The sequence below is a fragment of the Phasianus colchicus genome, chromosome 4, assembly GCF_987193195.1.
Source record: "Phasianus colchicus chromosome 4, bPhaCol1.hap1.1, whole genome shotgun sequence".
NCBI lineage: Eukaryota > Metazoa > Chordata > Aves > Galliformes > Phasianidae > Phasianus > Phasianus colchicus.
In genome coordinates, this window is record NC_143439.1 from 27,123,231 (window position 1) to 27,142,975 (window position 19,745).

The following is a 19,745-nucleotide window of genomic DNA, read 5'->3' on the forward strand; positions in this document are numbered from 1 at the left end:
CGGGGCCATGGACAGCCAATGGCACTGGGGCCAGGCACGGAGGTGTCAGCGGGAAACGGCCTCCCACGCTTCCTCCGGCGGGACGCCAGCCCCAAAAACAGCTGCTGGTGGGGGTGGGGGGATAGGGTGTTGAGCAGCCAGCCCGGCCCTGTGTTTTCCTTGCTAAATTTACCCCCTCAGTGCACACTTCCAGGCGTGACGTGCAGGAAATGAGGCACCCACACTGGACCCCGGCCCTCGGATGTATAGTGTGGGGCAGGGGGAGGGAACAGCAATAGGCACACGTCCTTATAGGCGTACAGTGTGTGGATGTACCAGTGGATGGATACATCCAGCAGTCACTCCAGGGTCCCCTGGGGCAAAGGACTGGGACCAGGACCATGCCAATGTCCCTGGAGTGTTACGTGCATTTTCTGTATCACACCATTACACCCCTCCTCCTCCTCCGTCTCACCCTGCAGATGAGGTGGGATGTGTTTTCCTCTTGACCTGTGATCAAATTATACCCCTGGCCCCCGCCAGATGTGAGCATATATCACCAGCCTTATTTTAGGCGCCTTGAACAATTACCACCTGCTGTTGTTTGGCTCTTGGCATCTGGCCTGCATCTAACTCAACCCCTGAAGACCCAGCGCCAGTAAATGCAAAAACAGGCAATGCAAAGCCAAACCCCTGCGAAACAGAACACAGCTCAAAATTGGACTAAAATGCTCCAAATTCCAGCCATAGACTGCAGCACCCCTGTTCACCATCTTTCTTCAGGATGGAGATACCTGAAAGGCAGCCATGGTTGTGACAATGAGCTCTCTCATTGTCATTCAGCTATCCTCCAGCTGAATGCATTGCTGTAGCTGGGCAGAAGCATGGCCACAGCCACATCCTCACACCCTAAATGGGAAGTAAGCAGAAGTGTGCCCACCTGCAGCAGGTGATGGCCCTCTGCTCCCCAAAAAAATGGTGCGAATAGAATCATAGAACCATTAAGGTTGGAGAAGACCTCTTAGATCCTAAGTCCAACCACCAACCCATCTCCACCATGCCCACTGACCATGTCCCTCAGCACCACACCTCCACAGTTCTCAAACACCTCCAGAGAGGCAACTCCACTGCTTCCTTAAACCCTGAATCCTGAGCTTTGAGCGTCAGAGGAACAAAAGAAACATAAATATGATGAATGAAAGGGCAGCTGGAAATGCTGCTCCCAACAATCACCTCTGAGCATCTTGACCACAAGCACCGATCCAACCCTAGTCCCTGGGCTGATGTTCATGTTCGTGCCAGCTGTCTCACATCACCTCTGGGGGCCATGGGGTCCAAGCATGGTGACACTGAGCATTGTGCTTCGCTGGACAGAAATGGTCACCAAAAGGTGCACATTACACTTCTCCAAATGCCTCATTAATGCAAACACACACCTCAACACCAAAGCACATCGTGACATCTGCATCTACTGAGTTTATATAGCTCAGAAATTTTCAGGTTACATCCGTATCTACCTGGTGCTGGCTGAACCACCCTTCCAGTTCTTAGTTTTGTTTGGCTGTTTTTTAATATGTCTTTTTAAGAATTCACTCCACTTTGGCCAATACAGAGCATTAGTTGAGTCAGTCTGGCTGAGGGGCAAAAAATAGCCATCTCTCTGTCTGCACTTTAAAATAGCTCCTCCCCAACAGGAGTCAAATGTTCCCGTGCCGGGGAGGGATGTTTATTTCTCTCCCTCTTTTTTAAACTTTTAATTTCAGCTTGCGTAGGCAATGTGGTCAAACGCGACACAGCCCAGCACTGCGGCTCAGGGGCGACAGACTCAAGTCTCTAATACAGAGAGCACAGCACACCCCGGAGGACCAGCACCCGATTTAGCAGTCACATATAGGCAGCAGAAGCAGTGTCAGAGCCACTTCCCGCTCATCACCTCCATACACTGTGAGTATGTGAGGATGTGAGTCCTGGCTGCTGTTCTTTCTCATCTCCCGCCAGGAAAATCACTTTACAAGCACAGCCAAATTATTCAAAACTGATAATGAAAAAAAGAAAAAAAAAGAAGCAATGCAAAACAGCAAAGCGATAATTGGTTTTGACAAACAGAGTTCCCCTTGGGCTGGCTTAGTGCTATGCAAATAGGGCGCAGCTTAGTGCTGCAAGGAGGGATGAGCCCAAGGAATCTGCATGGCCACAGCCAGGAATTCCTACAGTTACTTTAATAGAGAACAAGAAGGAGATGGTAGGATCCTGGGATAAGATGAACCATGAAAGCACCTCGTCTGTATCTTCGTTGTAGAAATGGAGCTGATGAAGTAATGGACTTAAAAACCCTCTTCTTCTTCTTTTTTTTTTTTTTCATCTTATTCTGCATGTGCTTGTTTTCATTTTCTTTTTAATGAGATGCTACATTTTGTTGACATTCTTCTCCTCACTAAATTCTTAGGAAATAGCTCAGCTAGAAAACACTCATTGTCAGCTCATACATATTTATTGTCACGCTCTCACTGAGTGTTCATTGAGCCAGGGCATAGGACAGTGCCATCTCTAATTAAGAAGTGTAAGTTTTAAATTTCAGAAAGCCATACGAACACTTACTCAGACTGTAAGAATTTCAGTCTGAGTTCTGGATGCCCTCAGGAGGCATTTGAGTTTTTGTTCCTTGGGGGTAAAATGGACGGATGGAATCAAGTACTCATTTAAGTACAGAGGACAAAATTTAACCCCGTGAGATAATCACGCATATAAACCAGCATTATAAAGTCCCTATAATCACCACTGCAATTATTCTCATAGCTCCATCAGCACTGTCTGGTTGAATATAGACCCAGGCCTCTAGCAAGCCTTGGACATCAGACTCCAAATGCTTTCACACCTTTTTTTCCCTTCAGCAAATTTTTAAAAAAGAAAAAAAAAAAAAAAAAGCATAAACACATAAGTAGATTATTATGGATACAACCACTGGTGTATCTATACAATTTCTTTACCTGAATTTTAAGGTGTTTATATTATTCCTAATGCAGTGTAAAGCAAATCTGACAGAAAAGTCAGGTCTTTGACTTCCTTTATTTCAGAACCAGAACCGTCACTGAGATTATATTGCACTTGACATAGAGGAAACCTGTGAATCCATCCCTTGCACCTGGTATGCAAATGGTGGCTCAACACCACTCCCTTGTGGGCACAGGTCTGAAGGTCTACGACTTCACTGAGCACACAGATGAGCACAGCTCCAATAACAATAAACCTGTCCTTGCAGTTCCTCCTGCCTGGCAATAAAAAGAAAGACAGTTGTGTTACTAAGACAAGCTTCCCTCAGCTCATCCTCCTCTTACTTTGCTGATCTTCATTCACCCTGCATTCACTCCCAAGTCTACAGACATCAGAAAGCATCCTTCCACTGACACGGCTCTTGGGCACACAGGCAACAAGCACAGCCCTGAAATGCAAACTGAAGCAAGCCAAGGCAGAGATGCAAAGTATGGAGACCGCTGGCATAACGTAGGTATGCAATGAGGTCTTGACCTTCTACTGCCAAACCACCGTAAATACTGCCACACACCTCGCCAGCTGTCACCTCCTCATCACACACACTAGCATCCAATCCATTGTCCCACGTCAAATACAGGTGGGGATAAGATATAATTATTCCGTTTCCAAGTGATATCATCTACGAGTCACAACAGTAATTTTGAGGTTGCAGTCTTCCAGGGAAGCAGCCACTTGGCTTCTTTCCCCCCTTATGACTTAACCATCATAGCACAGCACCTCTTATTGGGGCTGGAACCAACCATCCACAAACAAAAGCATTCCCTACAATGACCCTCCTGGCACAGCGGGGCTTGCTGCACACATTCCCAGTAAAACCAGTCAGATATTGCAAAGAAAGATGTTCATGGCATAACACAAAGCTTTGAATAAATAAGAAGGATCATCTTTTTTCAAACGCACAACAAAAGGAAAAAACATAAACTCTGAAAGCTCACTTCTCCCTTCAGACGCTGACTAGCTGACAGGACAGCAGAATTTCAACTCCAATAGGCATCAATCAGTTTCCAGGCAGAGAAGCAGAGATAAAAGAGAAAGGGATTTATAGAGTTTCTCTTGATATTTTGTCAAAGTTTTATTTTCTGCATGGACTACAGAAAGAGGGCTTGGCAGTGATATTTTCACTTGTTTTGATTTATTACCAATAAGCTCATATAGAAGTTAAGTTTTTGTCTACTGTAGGAGTGGATCCAGCTGCATCTAGGTCCTTACCTTTGTGGTTCAGGGGTTAAGAGAGCAATGAAGTCCCCTCCACACCTCATGACACAAAGGTAAGGCCTCCTGGACAAAGGTGTTGAATCTTACCCTCTGTGCAGTAAATAATCAAGTGCATCCAGCCATCTCCAAACTTGTTAGACCACCATGTTGTATTATACCAATAAACATACTCCTGCTTCTCTTGCAAGTGAGGTGCACAGTATAGTTGTTTCCACCCACAACAGAACAACTTGCAGATTTTCACACATATACCAGCTCCCTCTGCTAGCACCATCACTATCCGAGAGATGGCACAGCCATGGCAACAGCACTAACACAAGTAACTCAAGAATTATGCAAGACTCCAAGATTTCAACTGTTTTTTCTTGTTTTTTCTTTTTTTTTTTTTGCTTTTCTCTCTTTTTCTTTCCTTCTCTCCACAGACTTTCATGCACATCACACATTATATTGAAACAGCACTGCAAAACTTAGCAAGGACCAGCATGCTCCTTGCTTTACTTGCTGGCAGCCTGGCAACATGACTGCCCCAGCTGATCTCTTGTTCAGCTCTTCTGGGGCCAACCAGAGTGACAGAAACTATCGCACCCATTCCCTTTGGCACCCCTCCCCCTGAAAGGCTAAATATGCCCTTCCCACACTATGGCTGAGCCCCACTGGCCCAGTGCCTGTGAGCACTGAATGGTTTTTCTCATTTCATTAATTCAGCAGAATTTCACTAATTCATCCCCCAACCCCTCCGCCTCATCCAGTGGATGCCTGGGACAGTGTATCATTTCGTTTTACTGAGATCCAGAGTCAGACCTTCCTCCTCAGAAGCTCACAACAAAACACTTTCTGAAAGATTCCATATTCAGTGCCAAAATACACCACAGGAAAATTCTGCAAGGCTCATGGATTTCCAGTGCACCAGTGGCTAACCAAGTAGGAACACCTCTTCTACTGCTATGGTACTGTTTCTTCTTAGTTTTTCAGTTAAAACCTTAAATGTCTTTTATGTAATCCTTTATTTTTTTGTTGCTAAGTTGTTTATGCTTTTTTTCCAACCAACTGAATTTCTTAGAATATTGTTTGTTTTAAGGATAAATTGTATCAGGCATTTATGCCTGGAGCAGCGTTTTGTGGAAGAGAAAGCACAGTGTAATTATTATGTTGAAGAAGGTGACTTTTATTTTACCAATGAGACCATTATTTTCTTTCTGATTCCACAGAACAATAAAGCATTATGTGATGACCAACAAAAAACAGTCATCTATTTTGAGAGTTGCTGGGTGACCTGCTTTCCCAACACCTGCCACATCTCCTGCAGCATCAATTCAGAAACCTCCTCCAACAGACAGGGATACAAAAGGCAAGGTACAGCCTTGTCCCTTTCCATAGGCAAGAGCTGAGGCAGGAGATGTGGTTGGTCTTGAGGAACCTTTCACAAAGGTGGTTGCAGAACTGATAACAGAACTGATAAAAATCTGCAAGACATATCTGCAAAGGAAATGTAGATTCCAGGATGTGATAACAGACAAATTTTTATCAAGTATGGAAAATCATCCTGGCTGTTCAACAGGTCTCATTTTGGCACTTCTCAAATTTAATCAAAATAGCTCTTTTTTGGCTTGAATTTGGCTTAAACTACATGGGGGAAGGGGTTAGGGGGAGTACGGAAGGAAAAACAGAACTGTAGGGAAAATAAAATCAAATGCCTCATTTTGTAGAAAGAGAGTAATAGATCTAACAATTTATATTAAGCACATGAGAATTGTTTAAAAACCATTCCCAAGGTGTCCTGAAATAATGCTGTTTTTCGTATTACTGAACTGAGAAGCCATAAAGGACATACAGCCGATGGCTTTTGCAGCTAAAGAACAGGTAGTGTCAAAGAGATTGATTCTTATTACTGGGACAGAGTAAAAGGGTAGAATTACTTTCTCTTCTGGAATCTACTTTCTAATTACACTCTCTTTGTTGACTCCATTCGGATCCAACTCTGTCTTTGCTGTGTATGTGCATACACATGAATTAGTTTATGCACATGTATGTGTGTACACACACACACACACACATGCAATCCTACAAGAACTTTTGAAACAGTCTGTGCTTTACCAGCTGCACTTGAAGAAAATCAATGCACAGCTTGGTAACAGGAAGACTTTGTACAGTTCTCAGTTTCCATACTGCAATTCATGACTTTCCCTTAGATATTTGTACACAACTATGAGTGCTGTGATTATCACCTCCCTATGAGGTCCACATATTTGAAGTACTTACCCGTGAGGATGTGGGCATCAGCATCTGCATTTCCTGCTGAAACAGACAATGGGCTGATTTCAAAACCTCATACTGTATCATTTTACCAAGGTATTTCAGGGTAATGAACAAAAGCTCAGTTCTGAAGCCTCTGTTGTTTAAACGATTATGAAAAAAATTGCAGTGTCTTTTCACATTTGACTCAAAAAACTCATCACCTGAGTCCCATCCCCATGAAACAAGAATTTGTGCCCACTGTACACAATGAGATACTGAGTTCCAAAGCAGGAAAGAGAACTGTCTTCTCATTCTCTTTCCTGAATCCTGGACAGCTGCCACACTCATTAAGGATGGCAGAAAAGGCACCTCCATTTTTCTAGAGTTAGGTCTAATGATAAAGGACTATGCAGAATTTTCTCCCACTGCCAAAACTGAAACTAGGTCAGTTTACATGCTTGCTTTTGTTTATCAAGGCATTCATCACCTTCAGCTGCAATCTCTGCCAATTAATCATTTCTGGGTGGCATTTCATAAGCCTTGAAAACATGATGGCTGCATTGGATTTGCTGACCAAAAATGCCCAATTAGAAACAAAACACAAAGGAAGCAGTAAAAGCTGCACTTTCCACCTCATCTACTCTTGCAGATGGTTCTCTCTCACTTCCCATTTAAGCTGCGTACTTCACGCTGTGAGCAATGACGGTGGGCATTGGTGAAATTCCTGGTTGATGAAGGGGAACTGGTCTTAGCTAAGAATAGGCAAGACTGGCAGGCCAGATATCATCACCTGAAGAGCTCTAGACAAAAAAACTGTGTCCTTGATCACATTACAAGTGACTGCTTCCACACTTGATAAGAGCGGTAACCCCTGTATAGTACTCTTGCCAGGGATAAGTTCATGAGTCATCTCTGGTCACCAATAGTGTATTGCTCACATGCTCACAATGACACCAGCAACTGCAGGAGCACTAAAAGTAAAATAAAGCCATAAACAAGCATCTCTGCAACCTGAGGTTGGAGGACATGATCAGAAGTCTAGGTAGAACTTGAACTGGTGGTTATAACTTTCAGGCTTCCCAAGAGAAGAGATGCAACCACAAAAGCTGCTTAATATGACTTAGTGCACCCGCATCCAATAGGGCTGAGTGACAGGAGCATCCTTAGGTCTATCTCCACACAGCAGCTCTGTGCTGTTCTCTGGAAAAAAACATCATTCCAGGATTGTCTACTCAAAATAGTTGCCATTTGTCAGGACAAATTTTTTTTTTTTTCCATTTTAAGCTGAGATGCATGCATCCTACAGGGATGTAGGAGTAAGTGAGTCAAAGCTTCTGCCTCCTCCAGGTTTCAGGCAAATCAATTTCTTCTTTCCAAGACTGAAAAAGTGGGTGAAAGCCTAGTTAGCATTGCTTTCTCAATATGCCAGGTGTTAAATTCCCCATTTCTCAGAGCAAGATACTGCTATGAAAGGAATCCATTCCATGTTTGTCTTTTGATCTGTAGCTTCCCTACAGATCTCACTGCAAAGCACGGTGACTGCGTTTCTTGAGGTGGGGGCATGCTGCTTTCAAAATAGCTCCACCTGCAATACTGACAATTCTGCTCATTTGAAGCGACACAAAAGCTTGTTTTTAGAAACACAGTTCTGTAGGACAAATTTGGAAATGAAAGAAAGAACAAAGTGTCTTCACATTTAGATCTCAGGGTAAAAAAAAAGAATAGTGTTGCAATGCAAATCCTTGCATCATATGACAGATAATGCTGAGCTTCTTTCATGACCATCATCTCAGTTACCATGCATTACATTTGACCAGGCTGTAAGTCTGTAACAAGAATGACTTGTCTTTTCTAACATCAGAAGACTAAATGAGGAAGTGCAAAAAGTCCAACTGCCATAAACCACGACCTTTACAGTGAGAAGGGCAGCGAGCCTGCAGGAAGAGTTCCTGGTGCTTTTCTCCCCCTAAGCTTGAACTTCACATTCCTTGCCTCTGGCTCAGTAAATCACCTCAAATCCTTCACCCAAACTGCTTGTACAAAATAAAAGTGTTCTCTTGGGCTCTGGCAAAAGGTCCTGGCATATTTCACAGTCAGCCCCTGGCACTTCATCGAAAATGAAGTGATGCCAAGAGAAACACTCCTCTCAACCCTGGAAGATGGAAGGGCTACAGTCCATTGTACAAAGATTTTTTCTCCCTTTGTTGAGGCAGCTGCTGTGGTTATTGACTTTGCAGCTTTTATGACAGTAATCCCAGCTTCCCCCACCACTCCCTCTTCTTTATGAGTGCAGTCAGCATTGAAAAATATTTTTTTACTGTGGCTTTTGAAGTAGTCTGGTGGTTTCCATCCACCTATTGCAAACAGCTCCCAGCATCAACAGCATAATGGAACTGGTAGCATAACACAAGAAATTACCTATTTCAGCAGTCAGGACCAATATGAGGCACAATCAGAAATCTTTGCTCTAAAATCAGTGTGAGGAGATGCTTCCTGCTCAGAAACAAATCTTGCTGCCCTTTCAGAAAAAGTCAAGCAACATGATTAACAAGGGTAATACTTGCACAAATATCATAGTTCAAGAAGGAGTTTAACTCTCAGAGATGCTGCATAGTGTTTGGGACAGATTAACCTGTATTGGTGCAGTTTTATAAATGCTGGCAACTCCTTTGGACTATTGTGACAAGAAAAACGATACTCGAGTAGGCCGTATTCTTATACTCAATTCAAGACTTCCCCAGTAAATAAAAAGTAATGCTTCCCATGGGCCACTGCAGGTTGGTGGTAGAAAAAAAACAACAATATCAAATCTCTATTTTGCTATATGAACTTCAGAATGACTTCAACTACATTTTTCATTATTTGGACAAAGGCAGAGGCAGTGGAACCAACTAGCAAGCCAGTAATTATAAATTTATAATACATTTATAGCTATCAAACTGCTTAACCAAAACAAATACATGTAATGGGGTTTTAGAACTGAGAAACTCAGTGCCCAGAGCTGTACTGCTGATTTGAAACAAAGAGAAAGGAAGGCTACCCAACTTCGTGTACTACCATTCAAATACTTCTTCCCTACCAGGTCTTCAAGAGCACAGCATACTGTTATTGTGCTCTATATCTATACTGTAAACAGATCCAGGCATGGCAACAACCAGATTGGTTGTTTTTTAGCTCACTTAAATACAAGCTTCCCTGGAATCCTCCTTTTGAGGTTTTGGTGCTCCCCCCAACCAAGAACATTTTGAAAACATACACTGAGCCTCATTTGAATTACATTTAAATACAGTTGACCCAACTGACTGAACTACTGCCAATGTTTTCATATGACAGAAAGCTCGATCAGTAAGAAGAGACACCATGAACTTCAGATAACAAAGTGACAAGTGTCTCATTTACGTTGATAAAGATATATGGAAAGGAATGAAGATGGAAACATATGAGGTAGAAATTGAAAATATTTTAAAGAGCAGCAAGGAGAGGACAGAAGAGAATTTCCAGAGATAAAAACAGTCAGTAGAATGCAAACAGGCACAGAAGCAAAAGGAAAATCCCAGTGATTACTCACAACCACAGGGAAAAATATAGGACAAAATAAAAAACAGAACGAAAGCAAAACAGTGGGTATGATCAAGGAAAAACTGAAACAGTATGTTTTATTTTTTGTATTCCTGATGATACAGCTACAGCCATATGAAATTCCAGTGCATATGTACTGCAAAGGTGAGAAAATAAGCTAGTGATTTCTGCAAGGTAAAAACAAATTGCCTTTTGCCCACTTGAGAACATTAGCACAGAGTGAAGAAACTCCCACTGCATTGCATGCTCTTCCAGCCATCTGCCTCATGCTACAGCGCAGCAGAGTTGGGTTTGGTGCTTCCCGAGCAGGAAGGCTCTAGAGCTGGTGGATATAGCACACAGCCTGTCTTGTAAAAGGGGCAGAACCAAAGTGCCCTCTAGATCATAGAATCAAAGAATATCCTGAGTTGGAAGGAAACCTTAAGGATTATCAAGTCCAGCTCCTGGCTCCACACAGAACCACTCAATATTCAAACCCTGAGACCACTGTCCAAACATTCCTTGAAATAAATTAATCAAGATCCTGAATTTATATAGAACTGGGCATTGCATAGAAATGTTGGGTTTTGAGACTAACCTTCAACCTACAGCAACCGTTACTTTGCTTCCATCAATAATTTCTAAACCATGATGCCTACACCCTAACTCTGTTTCATTTCATGTTACTTGCAGAAAGAAAACCTTCAAATCCTACCACTGAACCATTAACAACCATCCTGATTAAGATTTGAAAAACATGAAGACTGTAGTGCTCCTGATTTGTCTTCTAGGATCTGCTTTCAGCACTCCAGTAAGCACCCTCCATGCCATCATTACTATGCACTTGAACTTTCCATTTCTGTGAAAACTCTGTTAGGCCAGAATTATTTAGAAACAGATTTTTAATATAACTGTTTCTTCTAGACCTATTCCTTGAACTACCAATTTGGGGCCCATGGAAAGAAAACTGCAGAGAAGGTACTCTTATTTTTTAAGCAGTAAGAGATAACATACATTTTTCATATCAGCTACATAGAAGCTATAATCACACACATATTAGTTAGAAAATCATACACAGATGTAACAATGTAAGAATTTTGGCCACAACTCTACACAGAGCATTAGGAAGACACAGCTCATCTTGGCAAGCTATACAGTGGCTGACAAACAAGACAGGCTGCTCCAGTGGTAATGAGACAGGTGACTTGAACAGCACGATGCCATATATGCAGGCTAAGCACAGGGCTCACAGTTTTGCATTCATGGTCATTCCAAGTGAGAACTGGTCTCTATTGTGTTATTCTGATGAGCACTGTAGCTCAGACATAAAGGACTTGGGCTTCAAACCAACGAATGTTCCATAAAAACAAAATTAAGAGAACGCTGTACAGAAACAAAATACAAAATGCCTTCCCTTCCAATAACATTTTCAAATAATGAATCATATCTAGCTATGTGCAGCTTTCTAGATGCACATCATGCCAATCCAGATAGTCTTCTATAATGCAAAAGCAGAAAGCAACTGTTCCTCTTAGAGTTTCCAGCAGAAACTTTGGTGTGAACACCTTTTCAAACAGCTTGCAGCCTACTGTTATATCTCAGAAACAACTCACACTGAAGGCATCTGTATGGAAATAAAGCATCGCAGTATCAGTGACAGATGAATAATCAGCTCCAAGTGAAGATGCAGTATTTCCCAAAGGCACCAGTAGTTGACTATAGCCACACTGACTAAACCTTTTGTCACTGTACTAAGTATCCTCACAAGTGAGAAAAAAAAGAGGGGATGGAAACTTGCTAAACATGGAAAGGCTACCAGCTGCGAATTTCATGCCCTAACATTTAAAAATTACAAAAAAAAACCAAAAACCAACACAAAACAAGAAAATCAGAGTTGTATTTGTTTTTCCAATCAGGCAAAAATCTTGTCCAAAGAACTTCAAACATATTCTAAGATTTATTAGTCTGTTTGTTAAATCTTTGGTGGTGCTTTTTCCCCCTCACAGACTAAATATACTCATTCTGAAACCCGAGAGGAAGAGAACACGGGGTCTGTAAATAAGGGTGATGTGCTGTCTGGCCACAGGACCATAAAAGCAGAGGTACCAGTACTAGATACACAGAGGGATGAGCCGTGGGCTGCCAGAAGACAAGGACGAGGTGGTGGTGAGCATCAAACAAAAAACAGCCTGAGGAGCATCAACTTCCTTACTCTGCACAATAATCCAGGCTTGGCTTCTGATAACTGGGAAAGCAACTCTGGCAGCAACAGGGAACAGCCCAGCTCTGAGCACCACCAGCCCAGTAGGCACAAGAAGCACAGCAACATGGCTGGTCAGCAGGCTCTGAGAGGAGAAAGTCCAGCAGATGCTCTTGGTCTGGTTCGCGAGCTCAACACATGGAAATATAATAAAAACGCAGTTGGCCTAGATGAAAACAACAGTGAAAGTGATGAAGAGGAAGCAGGGGAGGAAGAAGATGAGGAATGGGGTGAAGAAACTGATTACAGGGATATGAAGCACAGAGCCCATGGGACAAGTCATGGAAGCCAACACAGGAGCTGGCAAAATGAAAACAGCCATCCATCTGGGGAATTCTTGAGAGATTCCAGTCTGCCAATGCGTATAACCAAGAGACATGGTGAGAAATTCAGCACAGAGGAGGAAAGTCAGGAAAAGCTCTACAAGGAAGGAAAAGTCCCTCTCTCAGAGAAAAATCATAATGAGGATCAAAGTGAAAAAAGACAAAGCCAAAAAAGCAAAGAGCACTTTCAAGTAAACAATCAGCACAAACAAGAAGCAGTGATGAAAAGGCAGGATAAGGAGGGCAGCAATGCTGAAGAAGATGATAATGATAGTGGTGATGATGGTGAGGAAGATCTCAGCAATGTCTGGAGGGAAGCAGTCTACGAGGAAGAGGAGAGAATGCAAAGCAATGCCCAGGACAGCATCAATAACAAGCAAAAAGAGGAAGGAACTGCTGGAGATGACAGTGGAGTTTATAGGGAGCTGCAGGATTACCGAGATGACAAAATTAAAGACATTACTCACTCCAAAGACAATCATTACCACCATGAGCCACCTAATTCCAGCAGCAAGAGACAACTGCAAAGAAGTAGCTCTGCTGAGAGCATGAATTCAACAGGAAGTGAGGATGAGGTAAATTCTCTTTAAAATGTAACTAGAAGATTAGAAGAGGGAAAAAAATACATATTTAAGTTCCTTGTGATTAAAAGTACACTTTGAACACAAACAAGCGTAACAATTTAATACTATTTTTGAGGTCTCACTACACATTATTACCCAGTTAGTCATGTGTCACTTCCTGTACAACACTGAAGTAGGATCAGAAAGGAAGTGAGCACAGTTTACATCCCATAGGGTGCTCCAGCCCCAAGCAGCTCCCCAGGCACTGCTGAGATGCAGTCCGTGCTTCACTGATGCCAAGTATGGACTGAAGCAATGGTTGTGTTAGCCTCAAGGTACCACATACTTCACGTCACTTACTGTAGACTGTAAGGAGCCCAGGTCTTACTGAACTCCTGACTGATCCAGAGAAGAGAGCACCCTAATGCTCTTAGAGGCCCTATCCCTCTTGCATATTTCACATAGCAACCTCTTTCTGCAGCAAATACGGATCTGACTCAGTATGCTATATTTGTATTGGAGAAAAATATTTCCAAGTATTTTTTCCTTCCAAGATTTACCACAGCTTCTGTCTCTGTGACTTACGCAGGTTAAGACCACAGGAGGTTCATATAATGAGGAAAGTGCAAGGAACAGCACTGGGAAGGTTCTCCCGGGTGAGTAAACTCTATGCCAAGCCCACACATCACCACTAACTCACTGTGGCTTGGGAATCTGCTGGCCTGCACTTCTTTTCTGCCTTGGGCAGGGTGCGATTTCACATGACTGAGTTGTGCTGGTGCATCATTCCACACCAAATACGTTCCATAGAAGAATCCTTTTTGCACGCCCTTGGATTTGCTCGTTTTCTGAAAAATATATCTAGGTTGTGCACACATTTTTGTGTCAGCACTACAGGCTGGGAGTCATTTTCTACTAAAAGCCCCCAGTTTAACAATGCTAGCCTGAATTAGGCTGGGAATGGAATTAAGCAAGAACAAGCGGGACACACTTCAAAAAAGTTGAAAGTAAATGTCAGCCTTTAAAGGAGAAATGGCCTTTTCTGAGAAATCTATTTCCCCATGTAACTTATACATGGGAGTACTAGAAGTTGCTCTAAAGAGTTCACTTAAAAATTGACTTTGATTCAGTGAAAGATTCAGAAATGTCTTAAGCTTGCAAAAAGCACTTGACTTCTGGGTGAGCACTTGTTTCTATTTTACTTTGATTGTGCATAGCACTTGACAGAAACACGTGTTTTCATCCCATTCTCTCTTACACTCTCTCCTTCTTGATATTATTTCTAGATCTTTGTAGGAACTTCCACTGCAAAAGAGGAAAAGTCTGCCAAGCAGACAAGCAAGGAAAACCCAGCTGTATTTGCCAAGATCCTGCTGCTTGCCCTTCCACAAAAGATTATGAGCGTGTAAGTATTACATTCAGTGCACAGCATGTGGGAAAGCCAGCAACAACACTTACAAGATACCACATTCCCCTGCTAGCATTTAGAATAATTCTGTCCTAAGAATCACACAAAGAGGGGCTTAGATCATCTCAGTAACTGTCAATTTGAGTAGAGTATCAATATTTACTATTACTTGGAACAGTATAAACCTATATAGCCAATGTGATTTGCTTCCATTAGCCTCCCAGGGAACACTGCTTTTTCCTGTCATTAAAAACAATAATTTATCCATTCAAGCTTTCAGAGTGCATAGCAAATACTAGTATACATCTAGAGTTATAATCCAGTAGCATCTCAGAAACTGTATTACTTTCACAAAAAAAAAAAATAAAAATCAGATGTCCTGAAAGAAGTTGTGCAACTATAGCCACCTAATCCTTAAGCAAACACATTGTGACTAGAATTTTCAATACATCTGATCACATGCAATCTCTGTGGGTATTCCCACTGCTATATCACATTGCAGCAACCCTTTTATTGTAAGGCGTCCATTATTGACCAGGTAATTTTTCTGAACACAGACAGAGGGGTGTGCATATTTATTTTTCACTCCCTTAGGTTTGTGGCACGGATAATAAGACTTACGATGGCACATGCCAACTCTTTGGCACCAAATGTCAACTTGAAGGGACAAAAATGGGACGCCAGCTGCACCTAGACTATATGGGCGCCTGCAAATGTAAGATCTCTTTTTCCAGATAAAATTTGTCTACATATGAGGAGCCTTAGGATCACCAGCTAAGCATAAGGAATCTTTCTTCTTGTGCTCTCCCACTTCTCTATCAATTATGCACTGAACAAAACCAACCTTCAAATTCTAACCATGTCACACCACTCATTTTTCCTATAGTTAAGGTTGTTAAATGGCTGAATTCCAAAGACATCCCTCCTGCACTTAAAACTGGCTGTTAATCCTATCTTCACAGAATCACAGAATGGCCAGGGTTGGAAGGGACCTCAAGGATCATGAATCTCCAACCCCCTGCCACATGCAGGGCCACCAACCTATCCATTTAATACTAGACCAGTTAATACTAGACCAGGCTGCCCAGGGCCCCATCCAATCTGGCCTTGAACACTTCCAGGGACGGGGCATCCACAACCTCTCTGGGCAGCCTGTTCCAGTACCTCGCCACTCTCTCTGTAAAGAATTTCCCCCTGACATCCAACCTAAATCTCCCTTTCCTTAACTTAAAACCATTTCCCCTTGTCCTGCAGTTATCAACCCTTTCGAAGAGTTGATTCCCTTCCTCTTTGTAGGCTCCCTTTAGGTATTGAAATGCTGCAATGAGGTCAAAATCTTCTCCTGGCACTGTCCTTTGTGTTAATATGGCTTCCAGTGCTTTACCATATGATTTTTTTTTTTCACACCTATACAGTATATACATCAACTTAAAAGATTGAAACATCATGTTAAAAAAAAATAATAATCAATCATAAAGCTACCTAGACACCAAATGTAGAATCATAGAATCATCTAGATTGGAAAAGACCTTCAAGAAAAGACCTTAAGATCCAACTCTCAACCTGAACTACAAAATCCCATCAACAATCCATGCCCCTCAATGCCACATCCAAACAACTCAAATACGTCCAGAGATGGAGACAAAGTCACAATCCAAAAGCTAGAGTTGATTTCTAAGCTCTTCTTCAGTAGCCACTACCCTAAGAGGAAAGAAGACTCACTTAACCAGAATATTTCTTTGCTCCTAAGAACTCTGCTTTCATACAACCAGTGGTCTGATAATGGCTTCTCTGCATGATTCTACTTTTATGGTACACAGATAGGTTAAACTTGTGGCTTGCATGACCCGTGAAGGATATGCACCAATCAGCAAACTCTGAGTGTATTATTGAACCCACTAGATGCATTCCTAGTTTTATATATTACCAACTACATCAATTTTAAGCTGAAGTGTAAGTCTATTATTGAGAATCAAGCCTAACTTAGCTCAGAAATGCTTGAATGGGGACTTAACAAAAGCTTTGTGTTTTGACACAGACATACCCCACTGTACTGATTATGAAGTGGATCAGTTCCCTCTCCGTATGAGAGACTGGCTCAAAAACATCCTTATGCAATATTATGAACGTGACCAGGATAAATCCGGATTTCTGACTGAAAAGCAAAGAAATAAGGTAGGCAATCCATTCACAAATAGGAAGATGCAGTGACATGGTTAGTACAAACCAGCTGAAACAAGTGATTTACAGAATCAAAGAACACTTGAAATTGGAATGCACCTCTGGAGATCACCTGGACCCACCCCTGCTCAAGCAGAGCCACATCCTACAGGTTTCCCTATTTCATATTAGCATTTCTGTTCTGGTTAGGGTTGTGGATACCAAATCACATGCAAGAAAGTCAAAGTGTGAACTGGACAATCTCCATACCATTTACTGTTTGTCAAATACACCTACATGTACCCTCACAGTACTTTAAGCTCAGACATATTTCTGCCATAAATATTCATTTTGTCACAGTGAACCTAAGCCAGGTACATTATTTTTGAGTGCGTACTTACAGGCAAGGGGCAAAAAAAAAAAAAAGAAAATTAACGCACACCTATCTGATAACTGTTCTCTTGAGAAGAAACAACATTGCTTTTGTTGTTCAGTAAGCACTTTGAGACAAACCTTTTGAATAGATCAGCTAATGGGAATAAGGATCTGATTTATGCGGTCAATGCCATTTTCCAGCTCTTCTGTTCTAAGGACACATCTTATGCTTGGCAATCAATATAGAAACACATGAAATTGGGATGAACCGTTGAGTGTCTTCTACAGTTTTTAATACAGTTTCATGCACTGTCAGTTTACAAATCAAGCTTGCATCAAGGGATAAAATTAAAATGAGTGATACTCAGTCTATACAAAATATGCATGAGGACTTTTAAAGACTACCCCTGTAACTACAAGGGGGATCATGGCTTACTATCAAAGACTCATACTAACAGCCATGAATTACACAATATCTGATACAGCAAAGCTGAGCTGCTTACCCACAACTGAAGATACATTAATATCAGAGTCAGCTTTGCCTCCAACTGTCTGAGGCCACTGTCTTGTTTACCTGGGTCTGATGCCTACTGAGTCATAGGGGTCAGACTTCCTTTCCAGTTACTATTGAAGTTCATACAGTAACCACCAACATCCACCTGGCAAATCTGAGACAAGCTTTTTCTACACTGTACATTTAAATAATAAAATTCATTTCCCCAGTAGTATTTCATCAAGCTTAATTTCTTCAAATTGCCTCCCTGGTGGAGAATTCTCTTCAGGCCATGTCTTTACCTCAAAACAAAAATCAATTTCTCTGATGTATCCAGGTCAAAAAAATATACCTGAATGAGAAACGTCTCGTGTCTGGTGAGCATCCAGTTGAGCTTCTCCTGCATGACTTTGAGAAAAACTACCACATGTACGTGTATCCTGTGCACTGGCAATTTTATCAGCTTGACCAGCACCCCACTGACAGGTAAGAACTCTTTGTATGTTAAAATTCTGATTTGCAGGTCAAGTTAAGGATGTTTTACTTTCTTAAGCCACTTGAAGTGTCTTCTACATAAAGGACTGGTCCCTCAGTTGATACAAGCCAGCACTGATCCTTTAAAACTTACCTCTGAGAATAAGATTCAGACTTCAGACCTTCATTCATGCCACTTGATGGTGGGAGTTGTGTTTCAAGGGCCTTAATCCTTCATGTCCATCACACCTAGTGTCTTAGAACATAGCTAAGCATCTTTGCAAGCTTCTCCCAAAGATTAATGGTAAAATGACAGGACCGGTGAATTGTAAACCAGTGAGTAACAACTCTTCCAGAAAAAAAGCTTTTAAAGAACAAAGAACAGTTAAAATGTATAGACTTCTATGTCAATATCACTGCTATCACCTTTCAGACACTTAGAGCATCTTGGTGGTGCTGATAATTTATCATAGAAGTACACATCTACCTGTGTTCTTCTCCTTTCAGATCACTGACGCACTCAGAGCTCGCTCCTTTGAGAGCCTCCCTCGTTCCCATGGAACACTGCATAACCCGTTTCTTCCAGGAGTGTGATGGAGACCAAGACAAACTTATCACTTTGAAGGAGTGGTGCCACTGCTTTGGGATTAAGGAAGGTAAGCCTCGAAGACCAGGAAAGCACACAGTACAAAGCATTCCCACTGCTAAGCTCCAGATTTCAAGAAAAATTCTAGGCAGGCAGAACAGCAAGAGATGCAAGGTTCTGAAATGGTTTGTACAGACCCTCTAAAATTTCAGTACACCATTTTTAATAACAATACTGCATAAAAACAGCACTTTGGCAAATATTAATAACATTTCCTTCTCTGTTGCAGAAGACATAAATGAAAGTCTCCTGTTCTGAGCCCGGCTGAGCAGAATCTCTGTGCAGTGCTACAGCTTGTCAAACATGTGATGCCCACTTACGACTGCAATTAACAGCTCTATAATTTTCAGGAGTAAGTTGGCATAAAATGAGTTACCCTCAGATAACACACGTCTAATTGTTGCAAATCCATTAACAGCAGTAGTGTTTAAGAACTCTAAGTAGCTCATACCTGAACAGTGTTTTCTTCTGCATGCACCAATAATCTCTTAGTAGGACTAACGTGAGACTGAGTTGTTCACACAACCATTCAGTAGAATTATAGCATGTGGATTTTATAACACACTGAAGAAAACTACTTGAAATAGGTTTTCTTTTCTTGTTGTTTACTGTCAGTGTAGTGTTCTGCATAGAAATATCAAATAAACAAAGTCTACCTAGATTTTTGTTTAGGTTTCTGTTGTGGTCAACTCTCATACTATTACACAATTAAACACACCTACCCCTTGACTGAAAACAAACAGGAAAAACACCAGCAACTCTTCAATAATCAGTATCTCTAAGGGCCCACACTTGCCTTTTGACTGGAAAGTACTGCTATCATACTGCTATCACCTAAAAAAACAACCCACACTTCAGAAGACTGCTTTGAAGGCCACGCATTCCAGTGATTCTGCTAATAACACTGCCTCCCTAGCAGCTGTACTTTCACATGCAGTGTAAAGAGAAGCTCAATATCTGCCAAAAATCAGTGAAGATAGATCCTCCAACATCAATATTTTTGGA

The 19,745-nt window shown here is 41.8% G+C and overlaps 1 protein-coding gene across 2 annotated transcripts; it reads left to right on the top strand.

The window, feature by feature from the left end:
• The first annotated feature begins 10,761 nt into the window (after nt 1–10,761).
• SPARCL1 (SPARC like 1) lies at nt 10,762–19,536 on the top strand. Of its 2 annotated transcripts, XM_031596650.2 has the most exons (10): nt 10,796–10,849; nt 10,963–11,016; nt 12,045–13,196; nt 13,774–13,840; nt 14,471–14,589; nt 15,187–15,307; nt 16,631–16,767; nt 17,958–18,106; nt 18,602–18,750; nt 18,970–19,536. In XM_031596650.2, the coding sequence occupies exons 1-10, from the start codon at nt 10,796–10,798 to the stop codon at nt 18,996–18,998; spliced, it is 2,031 nt and encodes a 676-aa protein (XP_031452510.2). In that variant the 3' UTR covers nt 18,999–19,536. The 2 variants fall into 2 exon arrangements, with proteins under 2 accessions (XP_089995094.1, XP_031452510.2); XM_090138968.1 differs by lacking the exon at nt 10,963–11,016 and having other exon boundaries at nt 10,762–10,849.
• The last annotated feature ends 209 nt before the right edge of the window (nt 19,537–19,745 follow it).

Excerpts from the sequence above, each read along its gene's own strand:
- SPARCL1 (XM_031596650.2), top strand. The coding sequence starts at position 10,796 with ATGAAGACTGTAGTGCTCCTGATTTGTCTTCTAGGATCTGCTTTCAGC. Across the intron at positions 10,850-10,962 it reads GATCTGCTTTCAGCACTCCA|ACCTATTCCTTGAACTACCA; the intron begins GTAAGCACCCTC and ends TGTTTCTTCTAG. Across the intron at positions 18,107-18,601 it reads GACCAGCACCCCACTGACAG|ATCACTGACGCACTCAGAGC; the intron begins GTAAGAACTCTT and ends TTCTCCTTTCAG.